The 26,156-nt window shown below is 37.6% G+C and overlaps 1 protein-coding gene across 9 annotated transcripts in view; it reads left to right on the forward strand.

The window, feature by feature from the left end:
• The window catches only part of MELK (maternal embryonic leucine zipper kinase), an 87,139-nt gene that overhangs the window by 47,403 nt on the left and 13,580 nt on the right, over positions 1–26,156 (forward strand). For 5 of the 9 annotated variants that reach the window (XM_089913410.1, XM_089913409.1, XM_089913405.1 and 2 more), the window contains 6 exons: positions 3,199–3,285; positions 10,240–10,389; positions 14,011–14,133; positions 20,991–21,222; positions 22,242–22,338; positions 23,526–23,694. In XM_089913410.1, the coding sequence (XP_089769536.1) occupies positions 3,199–3,285; positions 10,240–10,389; positions 14,011–14,133; positions 20,991–21,222; positions 22,242–22,338; positions 23,526–23,694 (858 nt within the window). The remainder of the gene's footprint in view (positions 1–3,198; positions 3,286–10,239; positions 10,390–14,010; positions 14,134–20,990; positions 21,223–22,241; positions 22,339–23,525; positions 23,695–26,156) is intronic. The other 4 variants (XM_089913411.1, XM_089913406.1, XM_022600140.2 and 1 more) reach the window with 2 other exon arrangements.

Consider the following 26,156-nt stretch of genomic DNA (forward strand, 5'->3'; position numbering starts at 1 on the left):
TAATTCAAACTCAGGGCCTGTATTCTGTGTAGCTGTAGCCTTTGTGATGAGCATTAGTTGTCTGGTCTCTGTTGGAATAGCTACTGGAATAGAGTCATGGAGAGGTGGCATTGTGGTGTGGTAGGAAAAACCCTGGGCTAGGATGAAAAATGCCAGTTTCAGGCAAATTGCATAAATTTTTCTGAGTCTTCATTTTCTCACCTCTAATATGGGTATTCTAATGCCAGTCTCTTCTGTATGTTTGGATCCTGTTTTGTCATCTATAGAGTGCCTTTAAATGTTATGTCATTAATCTGTCATGTCTGCCTTACAGAGCTGTCGCAGGGATCAAATGAGTTATATACAGAAGAGCTGTAAGGGGTTATTGCTTTTCGAAGTATTTGCTTTTCTGCCTCAGTATTGTGTTTTATCAAGAGTGAACTATAAAAAATAATTCAGATTTACTTGGATATTTAAGATATAGATGCTATTCGGTAACTCTTTGTATGATCTCCTTGTATCATTTTCACACATAGCTCTAGTACCCAAATATTGTATCAAATAGAAGTTATATTCAGTTCTATTTTCTGCCCTACTGAACAGGAAGTGTAGTAGGCACGGATAATCCAAAATAATTGGCTAGCTTTGGGTATGCATTTTTGTACTTAATTTAACTGGAGCATGTGTGGCTGAGAATTCAGAGTACTTAAAAGTGTTGAGCCCCTTTGGAAAACTTGAGATAAACCATATTTTTCAGACTTTGGTGTCTTGTCCCACTCTTTTCATTCTTTCCAGTTCAGGAGCCCAGCAAAGAAGATAGCATCTCCTTCCTACCCTTCCTTCCTTTCCTCCACACACCTTGTGGTAAAGTTACAGAGCAAGAAGCTATGGGGGAGAGGTTTTGGATTTTAAGAAAGTAACTTAAGATCATGGAGGGAACCCCAGAAATCATTTCCTTCATGCTTGAGCAGTGGTATCAACAAGAAGATACCCAACTGGGTGGTAAAGTGTCCAGGCTTCTGAGGTTGAGCCCTTCCTGAAGCAGGAATCTACATTTTGGGGAGCTGCTAAGGTCAAAGCAACACAATGAAAACTTACTTGTGGCATTTTTGACTTTCATAAAACCATCAGTATAAACCTTTGTGGTCTCCCCATTCTCCTTAGCCCTTGAGGTTGAGCTTGTACCAGCCAATCATGCAGGTCATTGTCTGTACTGTTCCTCTAGTTTCATGATGGCAACATGACTTTCTCTTGAGTCCGATGTTACAAGTGTGGTGTCCAGAACAAGGGAAGGTCATGATATTGCTCTGCCACATGCTGGTACCTTGAAGGTCAGTGAAAACCTGAACTATGTGATCTAAAGAAAGGGCCAGAATGGTAAGGGGGGTTAATCATTAAAACAGTGGTTAAAGGAACTGGAAAAGAGAAAACTTGGAGAGGAAAGGTTGTTGATAATAGGAATATTCAAATTTCTGAAAGTTCTTATACCAAAGAGGAAATAGAATTATGACTGTCAGTAAAAATAGTTAACAGTTTTTTGAGGGGCTACTCATTTAAGGTGATGTACTAGGTACACCCCAAAGGTTACATATATTGCAAGGCAGGTGCCATCTCTGTTTTACAGATGATGAAACTGAGGTTCAGAGCGGTGTAGTAATATGCTCAAGGTCACACGGTTATTTTGTGATGTAATGATTAAAACCAAGGTCTCTCTACTTCCAAAGCCTGTCAGCTGTCAGACTGTACCAATTCACAGTGGGTAGGGATCACAGGGAGACAGACCTTAGGGGAGGAGGAAGAAGCTAACTATCTCAGCTGTTCTGGAGAGGAAGACTTAAAGCAGAAAACGAAACATCCCATATTAGGGCTGTTGTGAAGCGAATTCTTACATTGGAAAGATGACTTTTTTTTTTTTTTTTTCGGTACGCGGGCCTCTCACTGCTGTGGCCTCCCCCGTTGCGGAGCACAGGCTCCGGACGCGCAGGCTCAGCGGCCATGGCTCACGGGTCCAGCCGCTCCGCGGCACTTGGGATCTTCCCAGACCGGGGCACGAACCCGCGTCCCCTGCATCGGCAGGCGGACTCCCAACCACTGCGCCACCAGGGAAGCCCCTGGAAACATGACTTTAAAATTGCATTCCTTATGATTCTTTTCCCATATGATTTTATGAACTCCTGTTCCAGGTCCAGGCCAGACCCTTCCTTCCTTTTCATTCTCAGTGATGCTTGTTTGGTTCTGAGAACTCATTTCTGGCCCCATCTCTGGTGAGGTCTCATCATGCAGGGATCACAATACTTGGATAATTTCTGTCCTTCAGCAAAATAAAGTTTGTGTAGCGGCTGTGTCACTTCTTCCTTTTAAAAATTGTGCTTTACTGGTACCTTCAGCGTAATGATGATTGTGCAGCATCTATGGCACCATCATAAGGGCTCCTTGGATTGCGCTAAACCCAAACATAACCTGGGGGATGATATGCTACAAGTCTGAGCCACTCTTTTACCCAGCCTGTTGTCCTGCCAGTGATTTTGGATGCCTTGATGACTGCTCTTTGATGCAAATACCGGTCCCTGTCTTGCGATAGGGAAGGAGAATATAGTCCCTTGGCTGCACAGCAGAATTGTAACAGTTGATCAGATGATGAGGGGGATGTGAAGGGCTGGGAAAGAGAGTTCATAATCTTCTTGAACTTCTTATTGTTATCTGCTTATATCTTAAAAAATTGCGGAGAATGTTTATTCGTGTTTTTTTTAAAATAAATATATTTATTTATTTTTGGCTGTGTTGGCTCTTTGTTGCTGGGCGCGGGCTTTCTCTAGTTGCGGCGAGCGGGGGCTACTCTTCGTTGCAGTGTGCGGGCTTCTCATTGCGGTGGTTTTTCTTGTTGCGGAGCACGGGCTCTAGGCGTGTGGGCTTCAGTAGTTGTGGCTCGTGGGCTCTAGAGCGCAGGCTCAGTAGTTGTGGTGCACAGGCTTAGTTTCTCCGTGGCATGTGGGATCTTCCCGGACCAGGGCTCGAACCCATGTCCCCTGCATTGGCAGGTGGATTCTTAACCACTGTGCCACCAGGGAAGCCCAAGAATGTTTATTCTTACCCAAGAGTTTGACAAACTCATGTTGTTTTTACATGTTGGTGTTTGATTTTGCCAGGTAATTTTAAAATTTCAAAACCATAAATATTTTGTAATTTTTTGTTAATAAAGTTGATAAAATTTTTTTGTAGCTTATTCACCTTGATGAAGATTGTGTAACGGAACTTTCTGTATATCACAGAAACAACAGGCAAACAATGGAGGATTTAATTTCACTGGTAAGAAATACAGCCTAAATTTGAGAGTAATATCTTTTGTTTCATCATTGTTTTTTTATTTTATTTATTTTTTATTTTATAAATAAAATAATTATAAATAAAAATTAAAAATAATCATATATATAATATATATAAATAAAATTATATTTTATATATATATAAAATATAGTTATATATATAAATAATTATATATAATATATATAAATAAAATTATATTTTATACACATATAAAATATTATATATAAATAATTATATAAAAATTAAAATAAATATTATAAATAAAATAAATTTTATTTATTTTTTTAAAATTTTATTTATTTTTTATCTATTTTTTATTTTATCTATTTTTTATTTTATAAATAAAATAAATTTTATTTATTTTTTATTTTATCAGTACATTAAAAATAGTATAGCATTTTTCAGACCTATGATTTTATCATGGGTGTAAATATTGCACTTATTTTATGTTTATGTGTGTTTTCCACTCAACTCTTTTTTCTGATGTCTGGTGTATATACTCTTTAAAAATGAGATTGATCAAAGAGACAATGGAAAAAAAACTTTTAAGAAACAGAACAAATGAGTCCAGAGAATTGACAGAGTTTCAATTTTGACTACTTTAAATTCTCTAACATGGAACTGTGATTCTGTTGTAGAAATGAGGTAAACACAAAGCAGTTTTCATTTTACCTGAAAGCAACCTTGTAGCATCGCATCACCCCCAACCTTATGAACCAAATACCATGAAATCATCATCATGATTTCTGGTATTGGATCATTTTAGCTCTTTCAGATGCTTAATCTCTAGATTACACATGTGGTTTTTTCTAGAGATAGAGGCACTCACAGCTGTCTCTGAGTACAATCTAACACGATGGGCAGGGATCGCAGCCAACATGGCTCCTGGTTCAGTACTATGTCTCTCATCACCTATGAATCGTATTTGTTTTTTTCTCTTTTCTAACTTGAAAGGTAAAGGCCTTAAGCAAATTTTTTTTTAAACTAACCAAACTTTACTAAGCCACAATTTTTTTCAGTGAGGAGGAGATATGAAGGAATTCTTTTGAATAACATAATACGTCTTTTGAATGACAATTCCAGACAAACGGAACATGTCTGGAAAACAGAATGATAATTTACTTTTTCATGGAATGAAAGGGGATGGTAAGAATTGGGAACTGCTGCCAGATATGTCAGGTCCTTCGTATTTTACAATGAAAATACAAAGTTTTCGTGTAAACAAGTTAAAAAAAAATTACATGACCTTTTCTTTGAAATGCTCTTTAATAGAAAACTATACTTTGGATTCAAAAAATTTCTTTTTAAATTTTTATTATAGAAAATTTCAAACACCTACAAAAGTAGAGAGACTAGTATAATAACAATGGTTTTCCATGTACTCATCATCCAGTTTTAACAGTTATTAACATTTTGCCAATTTTATCTATATTCCAACACTACCCTCCATCTGCCCTTTTTAGCTAGGGTATTTCAAAGCAAGTCCCATGTATCATGTCATTTTATCCAGAAAAAATTTAGTATGAGATTCACAAACTTTTAAAATCTGAATCTTAAAACTAACATACTTAGAATTGCAAGAATCATTAGGAAAAAAAAAAGTCTTTAAAATAGTATCCTTTATGTGGTGTCTACATATAATTTTCAAACTTAAAAGTGAAATGGAAATGGGAATTGTTTTCTTCTGATAAAGAAAACAAAATAATGAGGCATGATAGAGATTGTTTTCTGGTGTTACATCTCTTTAAAGATCTCAGTTATCCTGAAAGCTAGGCATGACCAACATCAAGAACGTGTGAGGAAAGTAATAGTTTTTCTTCTTGTGTACTTTTCCCTCATTCTTAAATGCCTGTTTATACTTACTTTCCAGTCCTAGGGATGAGTAAACAACATCTTCTTAACCTTGCCTGAACATTGTAATCACCTAGGAACTTTAATCCTGATGCCTAAATCCCACCCCCAGAAATTATTATTTCATTGGTCTGGGGTATGGCATAAGCATCACAATTTTTAAAAGCTTTCCAAGTGATTGCAGTGTGTAGCCAGGAGTTGAGAAGTATTACTCTAGATTCTTGCTCTTCAAAGTGTGATCTAGAATCAGCAGCATCAGCATCACTTTGTGCCTGTTAGAAATGCAGAATCTCCGTCCCACCTCAGACCTGCTGAATCAGAATCTGCATCTTAATAAACCCTAAGTGATCCATCTATACATTAAAGCTTGTGAAGCATTGGTCTAAGTCAGTGGTTCCCAACTGGGAGTGATTTTGCCCCTCAGGGGACATTTTTGGTTGTCACAATGGGGATGTGTGTATATGCTAATGGCATCTAGTGGGTAGAGGCCAGGGATGCTGCTAAATATCCTAAAGAATAGCCACCACAAAGAATTATCCAGGTCAACTATAAAATAGTGTTGAAGTTGAAAAATCCTGGTCTGGGTGGTCTCAGAGAATTCACATTGGTTCTAGGTACTTTCCAGTTTAAAGAGCCTTGGGAAAACCAGGTTTGAGATCAGCCGTGGTCTGTTATATTTTTTTTTCTGGCATCTTGGGAGCTCTAGGGGCTGGCTAGACAGGACAGAGATCAGTTTAATGTGATCTGTGCTGGATATGGTGCTGCTGATCTTTGTGTAAAGAGAGAGAAACAATATTATTCCCAAACATTCAACTCATGGAACTACCACTTTTATATTATATACATGAGCATTCTTAAATGGCTTTTTGTTATGTGGAAGTGAGAGTCTCTCATGTGTCATGATTTTGAGCCATCTCATAGTCCTGTTGAGATTTCCTCCTGTGGTTCTAGAGCTTCCACTTCATAGCTTTCCTTACTTTCCCCCGATCTTCCGGCCTTGAGTGGCTCTGGATTGTGGAGCAGCCAGTTATGTATCTGGCTTCACTGAGGGTCGCATATGCACACGAGAACCTACAGACCAAGACAGATCCTTTCCTCTCACCCCTGCAGTGCAAACACCCATGTGTTCTGGTGGCGGAAGTTTAAAGATTGAGGGCCTCGGGAGCAAGGTCAGGAGAAGGATGGTGGGCCACTCCTCAATTTCTCAAACTCTCTGTTCCAGTAGCTGCCTCTCCTCAGCCCAGGTGCCCAGGCAGTCCTTTAACATTTGGCTTGCCTGAAGAGTAACTGGGGATTTTAAAATGTTTTTTGTTTTCTAGAAATGGAACCTTCTTTATAACAGGTAAACCTTTTGCTTTACTTTCATACATTTGACTTTCAAAAGAGGGAGCTGCCTAAAAGATAAGGGAGACATTGGTTGCATTAGACTTGGGGATCGACATCACCTGAAAAGCATAACTAATGTGTTGATTTATCTGTTATTAAACATAGAACTCCCCTGTGCATCTTATTGTAATAAGTAGTATGAAGTGGCTATGGCAAAACAGTTATTAAAAGGATGCTTTTTTGCCTAGGGAAGTAGAGTTTCCAGGATTATAAAACTCTGAGGCCTGTTTAGAAAACTCCACCTAAAACCCTTAGTGCCTTCCAGGTATTGTTTACAATGCCTGGGTTATGCCATTGTTGACAAGCAAGTGGCAACTTGTTTCTGAGCAATTGTCTCTAACCAGTTTATGGCATCTCTTTCAAAAAGGCAGCTATCACACATGAGACCATGGATGTGGGAGGTGCAGAAAAAACCTTTTATTTTTCACTGTTGTGGCCTCTCCCATTGCGGAGCCTGTGCTCCGGACGCGCAGGCTCAGCGGCCATGGTGCACGGGCCCAGCCGCTCCGCGGTATGTGAGATCTTCCTGGACCAGGGCACGAACCTGTGTCCCCCATCGGCAGGCGGACTCTCAACCACTGCACCACCAGGGAAGCCCCCAGAAAAAACCTTTAACATAGCTTCTGGAAAGTAGAGAGTGATTATAACTATGTAGTTTCCACCTAGTTTCCAAGTACCTTCTCCATGAAACCTTTTCCGTCCTTCCTTTCCCCCAGCCTTTCTGGATTAAAGGCAACATTCCATGATAATTTATCACAGTGTGATACTTCTTCCACTATATTGATAGATCCATTATGTAAATTTCAAAGCATATACTATGACTGTGGCCATCTAAAATGTTAACATATAAAATTTATTAATAAAATCAGAGGTGATAGTAGACCTCTTTGGATCGTGTACTTTGTGAGGTACATAGCACAAAATATTATTTAGCATTAAAATTTAACACTTTTGTAGGGCAGAGAGTCTCAAAGTCTTGAGTACATTATTTAGAAACTTTCAGTCATTCACATAGATTGAACAGACATGTTTACATCCAACACTTCCTAAAACCTCACTAAAATAACAATAAAGGAATAAAAAGACAAACAATTCACAATGAAGAGAGTAAAAGAGGAGACAAAAAAAATGTCAGTAAAATTTTAGAAGTTACAAAATGGCTAAGTGGCAGCTGACCTAGCATTTTGGAGAAAGCTGAAAGCAAAGTGCCTGCAGTGGGAAAAGGCAGTAAGCAATTTGATTAGAGCCCTGGAGCTCCAGAAAGGCTCAGGAATCAGAGGTCCTAGGAACCTCTGGAGTCAGGGAAGTGAGCAGGGTGGAAACAGGAAGATTGGTTGGAAGTCTGTATTAGGAGCAGTTAGATTGCTAGGTCCCTCTGTTTACCTTGTGCTGTATGATAGCCACCTCTTTTCCACTCCAGCAGAAGATTGGAGACATTGAACAAGAGGCACTCTTGTACCAGATGCAGCTCAGGTGGGGGTGATGAGCCATTCTGAAATGGATGCATTGACACACACATTCCTCTTACTGAACAGTGAACCACTGCCTCTAACTCTCTTCCCTCTTCAACTCTGAGAATGCTGGGATCAGGATTTTATCCTAATTGCAGTGAGGTTGGGGAAAATATTGGGAGACTCATCTCTAGGGAAAAGCCAAGAGAGCCAGGTTCCTGTCTCTTCACCTTAGAGAGAAGCCCATAAGGTAATGAGCAGGCCTAAACTCCACAAGAGTCTTAAGTAGCTGCATAGTATACTCTTTGCTTTCAAATAGAGACAGACAGCCAAAGATCACCAGACCTTTGAGGACGGCCTCTAACATGAAAGTCAAAGATCAAAACAAATGGGGTGGTGGGAGAGAAGGAAGAAAAAGCAGAGATGCTCAGAAAAAACAGATAATGCAGGGAGTGGAAGAAAATAGCTAAGAAACAATAATTAATATTCTCTGAGATAAGAGAAGCTATTTCTTTTTTGAAATAGGAATAAGATGACTAAAAAGTAACATTTTAAGAGATACTCTTGAAGATTTAAAATATGACTACAGAAATGAAAAGCTCAGTAGAAATGTTTGAAAATGAAGGTAATGTGAAATCTTTCAAAAGTAGAACCTAAAGACAAAGAGATGCACAAAGAAAAGAGAAGGGGTAAGAAAGGTCCAACATAGACATAATAGAAGTTGCAGGAAGATAAAACAGAGAAGAAGAAGGGGAAGGAAACCATCACAGAAGTAGTACAAGAAGAAATATTCCAGAACTGAAAGGTATGAGTTTCTAAGAATGAAGGGACTTAACTAGGGTTTGACAAAATGGATGAAAATAGCTTCACACAAAGGCCTGTTCTAGTGAAATTTCAGAAAACTAGGGGGAAAAAGGAGATCCAAAAAGTTTCTATAGACGAGAAACAAAAGGTCATACACAAAGGCTTGGGAATCAGAAAGACTTTAGATTTTTCGGTAACTGTACTAGAAGCTAGAAGACCATGAGACGGTGCCTTCAAAGCTGTGGAAATTATTGTCAGCCTGGAATTCCATACTCAGGCAAACCAGAGTCAGGCGTGTAGATAGCATACGGTCATTTATCAGACATGCAATATCTCAAAAAATTTACCTCCTCTTCATCCACACTCAGGAAGTTGTTGGAGGGAATGTTTCACCAAAACAAGAAAGTAAACAAAGAGAAAGGAACAGGTAGGATCTAGGAAACCAAGGGGTATATTGTAGGATAGAAGTGAAGGGAACCCCTCAACCGACAGTTGAGTTGCAGGCTGAGAAAGAAGCCAGCCCGGAGTGGAGCATAGAATGCAGACATCAGGTGGAATGTCTCCAAAATGAGACAAAGGAGGAGACAGATTAGCTGATGTGTTGTGAACATGTTGGGAGGAGGTGAAGAGTGTTGGAGAGCGTGGAGTTGAGTTAGTAAGATGACTAACTGCTTTTTTATTTTTAACTTCAAGAAAAAGTTTCAAAAGAAGAAAATGCAAGGATAGCCACCCTGTGTGGTTTGGTTGCAGAGCTGATATTCAACCAGTATGGCCATACAGATTATTAAGATACTAGAATATTTGTATATTGATTGGTAAATAACTACTACACTGAGTGCCCTCCCTTGTTGCCCTGTAACCTCCCTTAGGCCTGGTACCTCCCTCCGGTACTGCCTCATATCCAGCAATTAAAAGGTTAATAATTGGCATGGCAGGGGTTTCCCAGGAACCTACTCATATTTTGGCCTCTGTTTTGATTCACTGGGGTCAGGGTACCAATTAAATATTTTGAATATTGCCTTTACTTAGTTACAAATACTATTTATATAATCATAATAATGTAAATGTTGATTTAACTAAAAATTATAAAACTATAGTAGGAGGATGCAGGGAAATATGTTCGGGGGAAGGAAGGAGTCGTAGTAGAGCTAAATTCTTATTTTCTATAGTAAGAAATCTAGAGATAATATACGAAGCTGAAAAAAGTTAAAGCTGTATATGCAATTAATTTAGAAATATAGAAAAAACAGCCAAAGGTGCCTTTTAAGGAGTGGAAATTGTGTGTGTGTGGGAGTGGTGTAGGGGATTGCTGTCTTTCATTATATGCTTTAAAGCTCTAAATTCTGAATGTTTGTTTCATTGAGGAAAAAATTAATTTAAAATAAAACATTATTTCAAAAAGCAAGTTTAGTCTTCTAAACAATTTGACTTTCTTTTCCTCCAGTGGCAGTATGATCACCTCACAGCTACTTATCTTCTGCTCCTAGCCAAGAAGGCTCGGGGAAAACCAGTTCGTTTAAGGCTTCTTTCTTCCTGTGGACAAGCCAACTCGACTGCAGTCACAAACATCAAGGTGAATGTCAGAAGCTTTTGTGTGAGTGCCTTCTGCTCTTGCCATGTGCCCATCTTGTTCATAAGTGGATACATGCCAGGGAAGTTAACTTTGCTGGTGTCAGGGGCCCACAAGCAAGACATTTTTATGATTTAAATATTTTTGATGAGGAAAATGGGAAATTCTGAATGTGAACACTAGAATTTTGAATGTCTACATGGCATTAAAAAAAAAAATTTCTCCCTCCCCTTTTTACCACAAAAGTAACTCCTGATGTAGAATAATTTTAAGCCACAGATAAGCTAAAGGAAAATAGAATTTACCTATAAAGCTACTACCACCTATAGATAAAATAGTTTATATTTTATTGTATCTTTCCAGTCTTTTTTTTAGTATGCTTGTTTATATAATTTATGTAAATTATAGGACATATTATACTTTATATAACATGAAGTATTTCAGTGAATATTTTGATACTTATATTAAGGGTTTAGGTTGTTTGTTTTGAGCAGCAGCTGTAGCTCATGCAACTCAACTTCCTTGTATGAGTTATAACCGAATTATTGTTTTCTATTTTGTTGTCTTTGTCTCATTTTCCTTTGTCATGAACATTTAGAATGGTGGAGAAGCCTTACATATTTGGAAGCACCATGTCATTCCTAAGTGCTCAAATTAGTGTCTGTTTTCTGTGTGATTCTTTGTATCTCCCATGCCTTAAAATTCCCCTTCCAAATACTTTGCCAGGTAGGTGTGGAGCTTTGTAATATAATCTTCCCTCCATTAATTCAAGTTGCAGTTTAAATGGTTTTAACACTAGGAAACTGTACTTTTGTCATTCTCAGAGAGAAAGAGTTGGCCCTCTTCATGGAATCCAGTATAGCAGAAATGATTATGTGTGTGAGGTGATATTTTTTTCTTTAGATCTCAAAACTCTGTTTTTAAAAAATGTTCAAATGCCACCTCTTTCATAATCTTTTTTTGAACGCTGAATGCCCCTGCCCACCGGCATTTCCTTTAACAACTCAATTTTGACCTCTCTTCAATCATGTGCTGCAGGTATAGTGGGTCTTTTGTCCCTGCCAGACCTAACTTGTCTCCCTTCTCTCCGTAGTTGGTCTTTTGACCAAATTAAGAACCAAAAGTGTTAGTGTAAGGGGCTGTTGTGTAAAGAAATCTCTGAAGTGAGATAATCTTATTGCTGGGTTGTTTTTCTAATCTGTTCTTCGAGAGTTGTACTGGGCTGGTGAATATCCCATGCCCAGGCAGATCTTTTACCCATGGACTCCATGAATCATCCTATCCCTCATCCTGCTCACAGGGCAAACCCTTTAAAGTCTCACACCCAAGTCAATACCTTTGGGTCTAAGAGGACACAAAAACATAAACTTTGCTTCTGATCAAGGTAATTTCAGAAAGATATTAGATACCTCCATACTTAGAGTAAACCTCAGCTAAATTTTAAGGTTTATGACACCCCAGTTAAGGTTTAAGATCCTAGTTTAAAAGGTCTTAGACATTTTCCTAAGCCATTAGATTTTCTTATATCTGGATTGGTGTGGTCTCAATTCATCTGCATATGTGAGTCATAGAGTATCCAAGTAGAAAGGATCTGGGAAGATATTTACTCTTATCTTCCATCTAATGAGCATTTATTTACCTAATAATTTAATCATTTGGGCATTTATATTATTGAGCCAATTTTTATAGCCAATAAAGAGATATTTTAATGACAAGCAATGAAGTAGAAATCAAATTTTGGGTTTTTTTTTCTGGTCTTTATGCAACTCACTAAGGCTTGAAGCAAGCTATATAGTCTCTTTGTGCTATTCTCCTCCTTGATAGAATCACTCTTTTTTCTCTGGAGTGTTGTTTATAAGAAAGTAAGTAATTCTGAACGGTTAATCAATAGATGCCACTTTCAGTGAAACAATAATACAATCTGATCTGAGAATCACAAAAGACCACGTATCAACATCATTAGCATTTTCAGGCCCCGTGCTAGCTCTTGGGAAACAAATCTGTGTAAAGGGTAGTGCTTGCTGTCTAACAGTTAAGTTGAGGCAAGATATACGTATAGATAATACTACATCGTAGTAGGTGGCGGGTGCCAGCTAAGCACTAGAGGTGTGTGGTAGGGGCTTTAGAGGGTGAGAGTGGTCACCATGGGTGATCTGAACTGGATCCATATTTAAGTTTAGAAAAATACAAAAGAAGGAGCACAGAATTCAGGGCAAGATAAATGGAATTAGCAAAAACTCAGGCACCTAAATGTGCTCGATGTATCCTTTTGACAGTGACTAGACTTGTTTGGTTAAAATAAAGAGTTCAAGGGGGAAAAGTAAAAGAGGAAGAGAGTGAATAGGTGATCTGGAAGGGTAGCTGAGAGCTAGATTGTAGGGAACCTTGAAATGCCAGGTCAGACGGTTACACTTTATGCTGTAAGTAATGGGAAACTGGGTTTTTGAGCAAGACATGACATGTCATCAACATGACTGATTTTCAGAGTTCATCCAGTTGTATATAGGATTGTTCAGTCAGGGATGTTTATGTGCTTTTATTCTCTACTGCAGTACCCTGACAGCCTTCATTCATATGACACTGTGCTTTTCCCCACTGGGCATAGACTTAGCTTTAGTATTTTTCTCAGCCTAGCACTCCATGTAGCTAGTTCTAGTTGATGGTAATTGACAACCCTGGAGAACTCTGTCACCCCTGGTTGAGAGGGTGGGAAGATTGGTGGCAGGGACCATGTTGTCCATTTGAATAGTTCAGGTATGAGAAGATTTGTCCTTGAATCAGAAAATTAGAAAAGAAAGGATGGAATGTAAGAAATTCAAGTACAGTTGCTTGGCCAGGCTAACTAGATATTGAAGGAAAGGAAAGGAGTGAAAAATAAAAAATCCAACTATACTCCATAGTCTTAGAATTTAGGGTATATCTAGTGTACTCATAGTTTTTTGAGGGGGAAGAGTGAAGGAAAATAAATGACTGGTGGTATTATTAGCATAGGACCCCGAATAGCCTGTCTCCAGGAGACCTTTCATAAGTCTAACTTATTCCTAGTAGAAATTGCGAGCTACTCAGTATGTTCTTGCAACCAAGAAACCTGTATTTCAGAGTCCCTTCCATCTTCTACTTTGTCAGAGAGCTTCTTATTTATAGATTTGCAAAACAGTTATTTGTCTGGTGTTATAGTGATTATCTGATATATGCTAAGTAGATTGCCATATAACATAAGAATGTTCCAAGGCATCTTGTTTGAGAGTCAGAGATTCTCTTATCTAATAATTTTTTTTTTTTTGCGGTACGCGGGCCTCTAACTATTGTGGCCTCTCCCGTTGCGGAGCACAGGCTCCGGATGCGCAGGCTCAGCGGCCATGGCTCATGGGCCCAGCCGCTCCGTGGCATGTGGGATCTTCCCAGACCGGGGCCCGAACCCGCGTTCTGTGCATCGGCAGGCGGAGTCTCAACCACTGCGCCACCAGGGAAGCCCCTCTAATAATTTGAATTAAATATTTTTGACTTCCTGTTTTGGGTGGTGATCTCCTTCAGTCTACTGTCTCATTTGTTTCTGCTTCGAGGACCTTGCCCTGTGCCTGCAATATACTCTTTTAAAATTGAATCATGGTGGTGTTGTTTCTGAGTTCTTCTATTTTTGAATAGTCAAAGAATCTGAGTCTAGAAGATGTGATCGCCAGTGATGAAAATTATGTGGCTGGATTAATAGACTATGAATGGTGTGAAGACATTTCATCAACAGGTGTGGCTATGCCACAAACACCACAGGTTGGTTATTTTTATTACTGTTTAAAGTAGAATATGTTACCTCAATTATAAAAAATATCTAGGTTCTAACATAAGATCTAGTATGTGCTTGCAAATTTAGTGAACTCCTAAGCCATTGAAAATATTAATGGGAGATTGTTAGAATATAAATGAAAGGGAAGCCAATTATTTCCAAGTTGAAGAAAGCCAAGATTCCATTTTGGAGCACTTCACTGCTCTTTTTTTCCTTCCCTTCCCTCCCCATCTCTTTAAAAAATGAGGTATAATTTACATGTCCCTGTTGCTCCACAAACTTATCAATACTTGATATTTTTTGTTATTTAATATCTTCTAATCTGGTGAGTGTAAAGTGATATCTCACTGTGGGTTTAATTTGTACTTTTCTGGTTATTTATGTATCTCTTCGTATATTAATCAGCCAGTGGTTTTTCCTGTTTTATGAAATGGCTTTTTTTGTGTCCTTTGCCTATTTTTCTGTTGGATTGTTTCTTTTTTCTTGGTGGTATTGAGGAAGTTCTTAATTTAATTTTAATTCTAATCCTTTGTTGGTTGTGTGTTGCAGGTATATTGTCTGAGTTTGTCACTTGTCTTTTTACTTTGATGGCAGAAGTCATTAATTTTAATGTTATAAGTTGTCAGTATTTTCCTTTATGGTTTATAATTTTTGTGTATTTTAAAAGAAATCATTCTACAGAAGTCATAAATGCATTCGCATATATTGCTTCTAAAGGTTTTAAAGCTTTTCCTTTCACATTAAGTCTTTAGTCTGTGGAGAATTAATTCTCTTGTATGGTATGAGGTAGGGAATCAATTTTTCCCTCTTACAATCAGTTGTGCCAGCACCACTGACAAGTCCAGTCTTTCAGCACTGATCTACAATGGCACTTCTATCACATATCAAGTTGTTATATAAGTGTGTCTGCTTCTGAGAAATAGTTTGTTTTATTGGTTTATTTGTACAGATACCATATATCTTATTTCTTTAGTTTTATAATATTTCTTTTATCTGGTTGGCCAATTTGCTCCCATCTTCTTCTTTAAGAATGTCTATTCTTGCTCCTTTGCATTTCCATATACATTTTGGAATCATTTTGATAAATTTTACATACACTTCAACTTGGGAAAAATTGAAGTCTATATCCTCAAATCCCCCTATCTATAAACACAGTATACCTCTCTATTTAGTTTTTTAGTTAATTACTTTCAATAAAATTTTATAACTTTCTCTAAAATGATCTTACGTATCTTTTACTAGATTTATACCTGAGTACTTTTGTTTTTTATTGCTATTGGGAATGGTAGGTGGTTTTTTTTTTGTTTTTTTGTTTTTTTTTGCGGTACGCGGGCCTCTCACTGTTGTGGCCTCTCCCGTTACGGAGCACAGGCTCCGGACGCGCAGGCTCAGCGGCCATCGCTCACGGGCCCAGCCGCTCTGCGGCATGTGGGATCTTCCCGCATGTGGGATCATCCCGGACCGGGGCATGACCCCGTGTCCCCTGCATCGGCAGGCGGACTCTCAACCACTGCGCCACCAGGGAAGCCCATTTGGTAGGTTTTTTTAAATCACATTTTTAAACTGATACTGGTGTAAAGATATGAAACTGATTTTTGTGTATTGATGTTATATTCAACAACTTTCCTAAACTCTTTTAAATTCTTACAGTTTGTATATTCTTTTGAGTGTTGTAGAAAATTATATCATCTATGGATGACAGTTTTGTTATTTCCTTTCCAGTTCTCATGCCTTTAATATCTTTTTATTACTGCACTTAGTAGTCCTAGCAGTATAGTAAGCATTCTTCTGTTCTTCCCAATTGTAGAATGATGCTTCTAATATTTTATCATTCAATATGATGTTTGTTCTCTCTTTTTCCCTCCTCTTTCCCCTTCCCCCTCCCTGTTCTCCTTTCCCTTATCCTTCTTTTGCCTCTTTCCCCTCTGTGCACCCCCACCCCATATTTTTCAGATTAAGACCTTGTTTTCATCTAGTCCTGGTTTGCTAAGATTTGTTTAAAAATTATGAATCTCTGTTGCAGAAAAAAGGTTAGATAGAATTCATCTATTGAGATAATCATCTGGTTTTGTTCTTTCCATTTGTTAATGTAGTATATGTTATATTAATAGATTTGATGTTAAACCAATCTTGTATTCTTTAGATAAGCCCAGTTTGTCATGATGTATTACTATCTTTTTTTATACATTGCTGGGTTTAGTTTACTAACATTTTGTTTAGGTTTTTTGCTTCTATGTTCTTAAATAAGATTGGCCTATTATCTTCTTTCTTATATGATTTTTTTTTCTTTTGAAAACTTTATTATTATTGATACATAAGTAATACATAGATACATTCGTCTTGTAAAAAATTCAAACAATATGGAACAGCTGAATAAAGAGTGAAAGCCTTTCTTCTCCTGTTCTTGCATCCCATCCCATCTTATATTAATCGTATCTGATTGACATTAAGATTATAACTAGTCTTTGAAAATGACTTGGGACATATTCTTTCTTTTTTATTCTCTGGAATGGTTTTTAAGAGCTATTAATTATATTTTCCTTGAATGTATGATAGAACTTATTATGTAACTATCTGGGCCTGGAATGTTTCTGTGAGAAGCTAGTCAACTACTGATTCAATTTCTTTTGTATTCATAGGACTACACAGTATTTCAATTTCTTTTCATCAGTTTGGTGAATTTTGTTTTTCTAGTGTCCATTTCATACATGTTTCAAAATGTTTTGGCATAAAGTCAACAGGAGGATATTATGATCTTGTTAATGTCTGTAGTATCTGTGTTTATGTCCCCCTTTTCATTGCTGAAGTGTATTTGTTTATTGCAGCTCTTTCATATTTTGGATCAGTCTTACCAGAATTTTGTCAATTTTATTAGTCTCTTCAAAGAACCAACTTCTGGCCTTACTGATTCTATTATATTTTAGTTTCCATTTTGTTATTTTCTGCCTTTATTTTTCTATTAGACCAATCTTATTAAATTCTGTTGTTAAATCTTCTACATCCATACTAATATTTTGTCTGCTTGACCCATAAATTTATCTGCTTGAGAGTGGGATATGTTAAAAATCTTCTAATGGGATGGTAGTTTGTCATTTTCTTCTTGTAGTTCTATTTTTGCTTCATATATATATGTACGAAGGTATATAATTAGCATACACGTTTAGAATTTTTATTCTGGGGAATTGAACCTTTTATCATTTATAGTGATCCTCTTTATTACTAGTTATATGTTTCTCCTTGAAGTCTATTTGTTTCTCTGATATTAAGATACCTATATTGATTTTTTTCGTTGTTATTTGCTTGGTTTATATTTTTTTATCTTTTTATTTTCAACCTTTCATGCCCTTATATTTTAGGTATCTTTTTTTTTTAAAAGATTTTAAATGACTTTTTTGAAGTATAGTTGATTTAAAATGTTGTGTTAATTTCTGCTGTACAGCAAAGTGATTCAGTTATACATACACACATTCTTTTTCATATTCTTTTCCATTATGGTTTATCACAGGATATTGAATATAGTTCCCTGTGCTATACAGTAGGACCTTGTTGTTTATCCATTCTGTATATAATAGTTTACATCTGCTAATCCCAAACTCCCAATCCATCCTTCCTCCACTCCCCCTAGGTATATCTCTTAAAAAACAGCATATAGCTAGATTTGGTATGCAAACTGAAAATCTTTGTCTTTCAAGTGAGAGCTTACCAAATTTACATTTATTTTGGTTACTAATGTTCTTATCATGTATCTGCCGTCTTATTTTGTGCTTTATATTTGTTCCACTTTTTCTGTATTTTTTTCCTATATTTCTTGTTTCTTATGTCAATTTTTCCCTTCATTCCATTGGTTTCTATTTTATTTTAATATTTACTCTAATCTTTTAACATGCTATTTAACTTAACCAAATAAAAAGTTAATCTGTATCTTTACTTTTCTTCTAAACATATGAAATCCTTAGAACACTAATCTCTGATCACCCTCTCTTAGATTACTAAATGCTATCAATATGTAAGTATTTTAGCTATCTATTTTTTTTAGCTTTTCGTTTTGAAATCTGTGTATTCACAGAAAGTTACAAAAGTAGTAAACGGAGGTCTCTTGGACCTTTCACTCATTTTTCTCCACTAGTTACATCTTTTTTTTTTTGAAAAATGTATATATTTTATTTATTTATTTTTTGGCTGCATTGGGTCTTCGTTGCTGCGCATGGGCTTTCTCTAATTGAGGTGAGCGGGGGCTACTCTTTGTTGCAGTGCGTGGGCTTCTCATTGCGGTGGCTTCTCTTGTTGCAGAGCACAGGCTCTAGGCGCATGGGCTTCAGTAGTTGTGGCACGCAGGCTCAGTAGTTGTGGCTCATGGGTTCTAGAGTACAGGCTCAGTAGTTGTGGTGCATGGGCTTAGCTGCTCCACGGCATGTGGGATCTTCCTGGACCAGGGCTCGAACCCGTGTGCCCTGCATTGGCAGGTGGATTCTTAACCACTGAGCCACCAGGGAAGCCCCAGTAGTTACATCTTGCATAACTGTGGTACAATTTGTTTTTAGCTCTATACATTTTTAACTTCATAAATTACATATTATTTTTAGAATGTATACTATCAGTATTTATTTGATTGACTCACATTTTCTTTTGTTCACTTACCCTTCTTCTTTTTTTTTTTTTGCTGTACGTGGGCCTCTCACTGTTGTAGCCTCTCCAATTGCGGAGCACAGGCTCCGGACGTGCAGGTTCAGCGGCCATGGCTCACGGGCCCAGCCGCTCCGTGGCATGTGGGATCTTCCCGGACCGGGGCACGAACCCGTGTCCCCTGCATCGGCAGGCGGACTCTCAACCACTGCGCTGCCGGGGAAGCCCTACTTACCCTTCTTATCTCTCAAATGTTCATTCTAAAATTATGTTTCTTCTTCCTGGAGTACATCCTTTAAAAATTCCTTTAGTGGAAGTCACAGTTGATGACAAACACTCTTTCTAAATTGGCTAAAATTGTCTTTATTTCACTTTCATTTTTAGAATGTAGTTTCCTTCTGTATTGATTTCTAGTTTATCAGTTATTTTACGCTCTGTAGTTTGAAGATATTATTCCACTGTCTTCTTGCTTCTGTTGTTACCATTGAGAAATCTCTGTCAGTCAGGTTCCTTTCTAATTAGTCTTCTCCCTGGCTCTTTTTGGGATTTTCTCTTTGATTTTGGTGTTCTGCAGTTTCATTGTTAGGGTTACTGTCTCTGTGGGTATTGTCCTCTAGAGTAGTACAGCCTAGTAAATACAGATATGGATTTCTTTTTATTTATCTTGTTTATGATTCATTGTGTTTCCTGTATTTGAGGATTTGTATCTTTAATCAATTTTGGAAAATTCCTTGAATAATTGCTGCTTTTTCATCGTCTTTATTATCTATCTCTGGAACTCAGAATAGGCATATGTTAGACCGTTAAATTTCATTTTCCATTTATTTTAAACTGTCTTTCATATATCCCATATCTTTCTCTCTGGACTGCATTCTAGATCATTTCAGATTTATTTCACATTCACATTCTTTTTCTCATTTCTATTTAATCTGTTATTTGACCTGTCTATTGAATTTTTCATTTTTATCATTATGTTTTTTATTTCTAGAGATTTTTATTCTTTTTCAAAACTGCTTTAACATTCCTCTTTTCATGTTTTCAATTTCTTTTATTATTTTAAACATACGAACATATTTATATTCTCTACTTGGTAATTTCAATATGACATCTTTATGGGTCTGATCCTTTTGTTTATTTTTTTCTGCTGACTTTTGCTCATGGTGTTTGTATCTTTTGACATTTTTTTTTTTTTATAGGCTCATTTTTCTTGGAACTCTGTGCAAATGCTTTGAAGCTTGGATTAAGGGTTGAGGTCTTGGGTTGTGTTGGATTGAAGCTTTTCTTTCAGCTAGGAATTGTGTTTGCTTCTGTCACGTCACATTCCTGGAACACAACCAGTTTAGGACTGGGACTACTTTAAATCAAATTCTAGGCTTGAAATTTCTGGGGATCATGCACGTAGTATGAATTTGGGTTCCAAACCTGTGTGAAGACTGTCCTGTGGCTACTTAAAAATTATTAAAGGAAACTCTCTTTTCTCCTCCAGAGCCATGGCCAGGACAGACACGTTTTCTTGCCGAGCTCTTTGCAGGGCAGGTTTATATTTAATTCACCCTTTCATTTTAGTTATACCCCCTCCTGGCTTTACATGGGAGCTTTGGCTCTAATTTAGCACCTTGCGTGGGTCTAATCTACTCCTACTGTAGATTATACTAGAGAGTAGGTAGATGCCCTTAGGGCAGCGGACAGTTTCAGCCTTGATTACATCTCTGAATTCCTGCTCCTATTTTTAGTTTGGCCTCTGAGGATTTTCCTATCCTTTTTGCAAGCTCGACCATAAATTTAAAAGGATTAAAATATATTTTCTATCCAACATTTCTGTTACCGTATTTTAACATGGTTTTTCTGAGCCGATAATTGACTAAACTTTTATTTCTTGTTACATATTAGCGACAAACTGGCAGTCTAGGTATGGGAAGCAATTCTTAGGGATTTATATGTGCCCATCCTCAATTGCCTAGAATCTGGGTATGTTTGATTAAATACGGCCTGAAACATGTTGAAAATTACCCGTCAATAGAACAGCCTAAAGTGATCTACATGTACTAAAGAGAACTGAATATACATTTTCAAATTTCCTGGTATTGCCCATAATATCCTTTTGATAGTGTTTCATTTTAATAAAAATGGTGCAAGGTAATTTGCAAATGATTAAGGCATGTTGTAAAGAAATTGACTTTTCTTCTTCAGTGTGCTTTATCCAGTAACTTTTATTTTCCAGTTTGCCAAGCATTGGACAGAGTCAAATGGTCTGGAATCTAAAGCATTAACTCCAGCATTATGCATAGCATCTGTCAATAAATTAAAGAACAAAGAGAATGTATATACTCCTAAGTCTGCTGTAAAGAATGACGAGTGCTTTTCATTTCCTGAGCCAAAGACTCCAGTTAATAAGAACCAGCATAAAAGAGAAATACTCACTACACCAAATCATTACAGTACACCCTCAAAAGGTATTTGCTGTGTAGATTAAGCAGTGGTAAAACATCTTGAAATTCCTTCTTCTTATCATGCTAAATAAACATATAGCAGGTCAGAAATGGCTAGCAATGCTCTCAGGGATTGCTAGGAGAAGCCAAGCTGCTTTTTAAGCATATGTTATTTACATTAGTTGAAATGAAAGCATATTAATCACCTTCAAATTTTTTGTATACTCTCAGTATACAAAGATGAAAACTGTTTTGATAGATATTGTTGATTAATTTTATTTTCTTGTCCTTATGGAACCAGTGAGAGTAATGCTGTATGGTCATAGAGAGTAATGCTGTATGGTCAAACAAAACAAAACCCCCGATCTGTTTTTAAAAGCTTGGAATCTTATATTTATTATGAAGTGAATATTATTATCTCTAATTGGTGTACTTTTAGATCATGAACAAAAAGTTAACTAATGAGTAGTAACCAGATTTGTTAATGCAGGTTTGTCACAAACTATCTGGGATACAAATACCCTACTAGAATAAAACACCAAATTTTGGAATAGGGAATATAAAAATAACCAAAGCTTACAACCTCTTTAATAACTTTTGTCAGCTTTCACAGGGGACTATTCTCTTTGCCTGATAGGAGTTGAAAGGTCTATGAATTGAATTAACACCTCTCAGTAATATATTCATTAAAGGCATAAATACAGATTGACTTTTATTTATAGAAAGGAGAATCAGTAATCATGAAATATTATTTATGTGATCTATTTAGATTTTTCATATGATATTTATGATAAAATCATAAGCATGGCCTCAGTTTTACAGTGAAGAAAAAGAAGAGCCACACATGTATAGCAAAATGATTTTGTTTTTATTATAAATCATCTGGAAATATTTCTTTAAAGAATTAGAGCCTTAACATCACTGGGCAAGTGATTACAATATTTCTGAGCCAATGAATGAGGTGATATATGCATTATTGATGGAAAATTTGAAACTGTAGCATGTCAGCTACATATGGTTTGTGTTTGTTGTTTTTCTAATAGCTAGAAACCAGTGTCTGAAAGAGACTGCAGTTAAAATGCCGGTAAATTCAGCAGGAACAGAGAAGTTAATGACAGGTGTCATTAGCCCTGAGAGGCGGTAAGTGTTCAGTTTTGTATAGTTTCTTTAGTATATGTAACCAGATTTCCTTTTTTCATATATGATAAACCCAATTAAGGTAAACCATCATGTAGATTCTGTCAGGGACTGTCTGTATGAACGTGGTCTGTGGCCATTACTGAGGCTGTTGCCACTGCCTTTCTCAGGGTGGAATTGTGAGACTCATCAGCAGTACAACTGGCACCTTAACTTAAAATACAGTTCCTGTGCTGAGGCCCATCTTTCCCTACACTTCTGCCAGTGGAGTATAGACATCGACTAACAAACAGCAGTCACTCTAAAATATTAAAGATCCTAAAGGGTGCTTCAGATAAAGCCCATTCCTCTTGTACAAACAGGTCTGCAGCATAAGTGACCTTTCATTATCTTTTATAGCTATTTTTTTGAGCAGTCTCCATTTTGAGGATAATTGGGAGAATTAGAATGTGAACTAGATATTAGATGCTATGGCATTATTATTAATTTTCTTGATATCATGATGATATTGTGGTTATGTAGGAAGATGTCCTTATTCACTGATGATGTATGCTGAAGTGTTTCAGAGTAAAAGGTTGTGATATCTTTTTTTTTTAAATATTCATTCATTCTGCGCCAGGTCTTAGTTGCAGCATGCGGACTCTTAGCTGTGGCATGCAGACTCTTAGTTGCAGCAGGCGAACTCTTAGTTGCCGCATGCATGTGGAATCTGGTTCCCCGACCAAGGATTGAACCCAGGCCCCCTGCATTGGGAGCGCGTAGTCTTGCCCACTGGATCACCAGGGAAGTCCCAAGGGCTGTGATATCTTCAGATGGATTACTTTGATGTACATATTTTTAATGTATTTATTATATATATGTAGAGAAAGCAAATGTGGCAAAATATTAACAATTGTTGACTCTAGAAGGATATGTTGATGGTTATTATACTTTTTGTTCAACTTTTCTGTATATTTGACACTAAAAAAAAGGTAGGGGAAAAATAGTTTTGGCAGTTGACTTGGGGGAAAGGTGATGGCTACATTTCAGTGGAAGATGGCTTTTGTGCTCCCTGAGGAAGAGTAAGATGGCTTGGCCAGGCATACCTGAATGAGGTGCACCTAACAGCCAGGACAAATGCGCCTCTGTGAGGGACCCAAAAGGCAGGAAGTCCAACTCTTACTTGTGGGTTCATTGTTTTTTTTTTTAAGGTGTCGCTCAGTGGAACTCAACCTTAACCAAGTACATGTAGAGGATACTCCAAAAAGAAAAGGAACCAAAGTGTTTGGGAGCCTTGAGAAGGGGTTGGATAAGGTTATCACTGTGCTTACCAGGAGCAAAAGGAAGGGCTCGGCCAAAGATGGGCCAAGAAGACTAAAGGTAAGTGGACTGGAATTCTTTAATATGGATTTTGGAAGCTGACTGCTAACTGGACTACTTTTTTTTTTTTAAAAGAAAAGTACTGAATGAATGAATTGATTAGTATTTTTAATTTATTTATTCATCCATTTAGCTAATACATATTTTTTGAGCACCTAAAATATACATTTTACTATGCAGTGGTCTTTGAGAATGCAGAGGTAAATTAGATACAGTTGCTCCTTTGGAGGAACAAATAACTAAAATTCAAATATTAAAGTTCATGTAGGGGGATTAATCACAGAGGCAAAAGAGGAGGTGGGGAAGCATGGGGCATATATAAGGAACTGCCTTAAGGATGGGGGCTTGAGGTCAGTTGTCCTATCTCTGGTACATAGGAGAGTCCCTGACACATGGGTACCTTTGTAGGCCCTCACGAAATATCTGAATGCATGGGAAGTTAATTTGAACTTTGAGTGTGGTGTGTGTGAGGAAAATAGCAACAGGTCAGGAAAATAGGCTGGCTAAGACGTTTGGACCTTACTTGACAGACCTATTATGTTTTTAGAGCATGTTTAATGTGTCAGTGGTGTTGACAGTATATTTGGTGGGGATAGGAAAAGAAAAAGAAGTGATTAGTAGATATAAAGTATTTCTTACTCTCTTGGATTCTCTCTGAGCATTCATTCAAACATCTAATGAATGACATTTTTGTTTGAGGGAAGTAAGAGGTAAAGGGAAGAATAAGACACAGCTCATGTCTTTGAGGAACTCATAGAGTGGCAGTGAAAACAGGCAGGGATGTTGCTCTGATCCACGGAGCTTATTGCTGTAATAAAAACATGTTCCAAGAGGTGTGGGGCCCAAAGGAGGGAAGAGCAGGTGGTGGTGGTCCCCATGATTTGGGGACTGGGTCTGTGTTTAGATTTTGCACTGAGAGTCTCATTTTGAGCAAATCTGGGCAGGTTTGGGGGAAGAAAAATGCTGAGCTGCTGGGTGGAAGGGTGCTTCAGGAGAGAATGTTCTGAGATCCCATTTATGTCCTGTCTTAAAGTGAGAGAAGATAGGACTTCTCCATTAGTATTTGTTGCCTTGTTGAACTTACATAATGTACTGGAGTTTTATGTTGCATGTGGCTATTTATTAGGCATATTTTATCTTTTTATTCTAAGAGTTCTCTAGTTGGAGACAGTTGTGAGGTATTTCAAACCGTGATGTTGGGATTATGAAAATCATGGTGTCATTTCTCTGAAAATATTAAAGAAAATTAAGGAAACTTGTCCAATTATATACATTATTGAGAAGCTCGGTGGTTATCAAATACTAATAGGTGATATTCTAAAAATGCCCACCAATGTAAATTATTTGGAACTTGAGTGCATTTTTCAGTAGGAACTGCTGTGATATTAGTTGGCTTTCTAGATATTTCCCAGTACTTCCAGGATGTAAGAGAAAAATCACAAGATTGGGAATGAGAAGCCTGGGTTGTAGCCTCAGCTTCATACAGTGTAGCTTGGATAAGTCATTTTATCTCTGACTATCTCAGTTTTTTTATTTGTAAAAACTGGAGACAGTGTCTATCCTGGCAGCTTCACAGAGCTGGGATATATAAATGAGACTGTATGAGATGTTATATTGCATATGAAATGCTTTCTAAATATAAGGTGTTCCAGTGTCAAGTATCATTATTATTGTCATTGTTGAGCATTTTAACCCCAATGTAGCAGAACCACAGTTGTGATTAGCATACACCTAAGATCTGGACATTTATCTAACTTTGGATCTTTAACCCTTTCTAATGTTTTAAGTTTTTCAGAACTAAAGGACTTCCTTTAGGAGATTATCCTCATTTTCCACCTAGTTCTTTTCTTTTCATTTATTTATTTTTGGCTGCATTGGGTCTTTGTTGCTGCTTGCGGGCTTTTTCTTCAGTTGTGGAGAGCGGGGTCTACTCTTCATTGTGGTGCGCGGGCTTCTCATTGCGGCGGCTTCTCTTTGTTGCGGAGCACAGGCTCTAGGCACGTGGGCTTCAGTAGTTGTAGCACGCGGGCTCAGTAGTTGTGGCTCGCGGGCTCTAGAGCGTAGGCTCAGTAGTTTTGGCGCACGGGCTTAGTTGCTCTGCAGCATGTGGTGTCTTCCCGGACCAGGGCTCGAACCTGTGTCCCCTGCATTGGCAGGTGGATTCTTAACCACTGAGCCACCAGAGAAGTCCACACCTAGTTCTTTTTTTGTTTTGCGGTACGCGGGCCTCTCACTGTTGTGGCCTTTCTCGTTGAGGAGCACAGGCTCCAGGCGCGCAGGCTCAGCAGCCATGACTCACGGGCCCAGCTACTCCGCAGCATGTGGGATCTTCCCGGACCGGGGCACGAACCCATGTCCCCTGCATCGGCAGGCAGACTCTCAACCACTGCGCCACCAGGGAAGCCCCCACACCTCGTTCTTAAATTAAAAAATTATAACTTACAGAAAAGTTAAAAGGATGG

Source organism: Delphinapterus leucas, chromosome 6 (assembly GCF_059928025.1).
Source record: "Delphinapterus leucas isolate spDelLeu-1000000601 "Yukka" chromosome 6, BTC_Dleu_Yukka2, whole genome shotgun sequence".
In the NCBI taxonomy this organism is placed as follows: domain Eukaryota; kingdom Metazoa; phylum Chordata; class Mammalia; order Artiodactyla; family Monodontidae; genus Delphinapterus; species Delphinapterus leucas.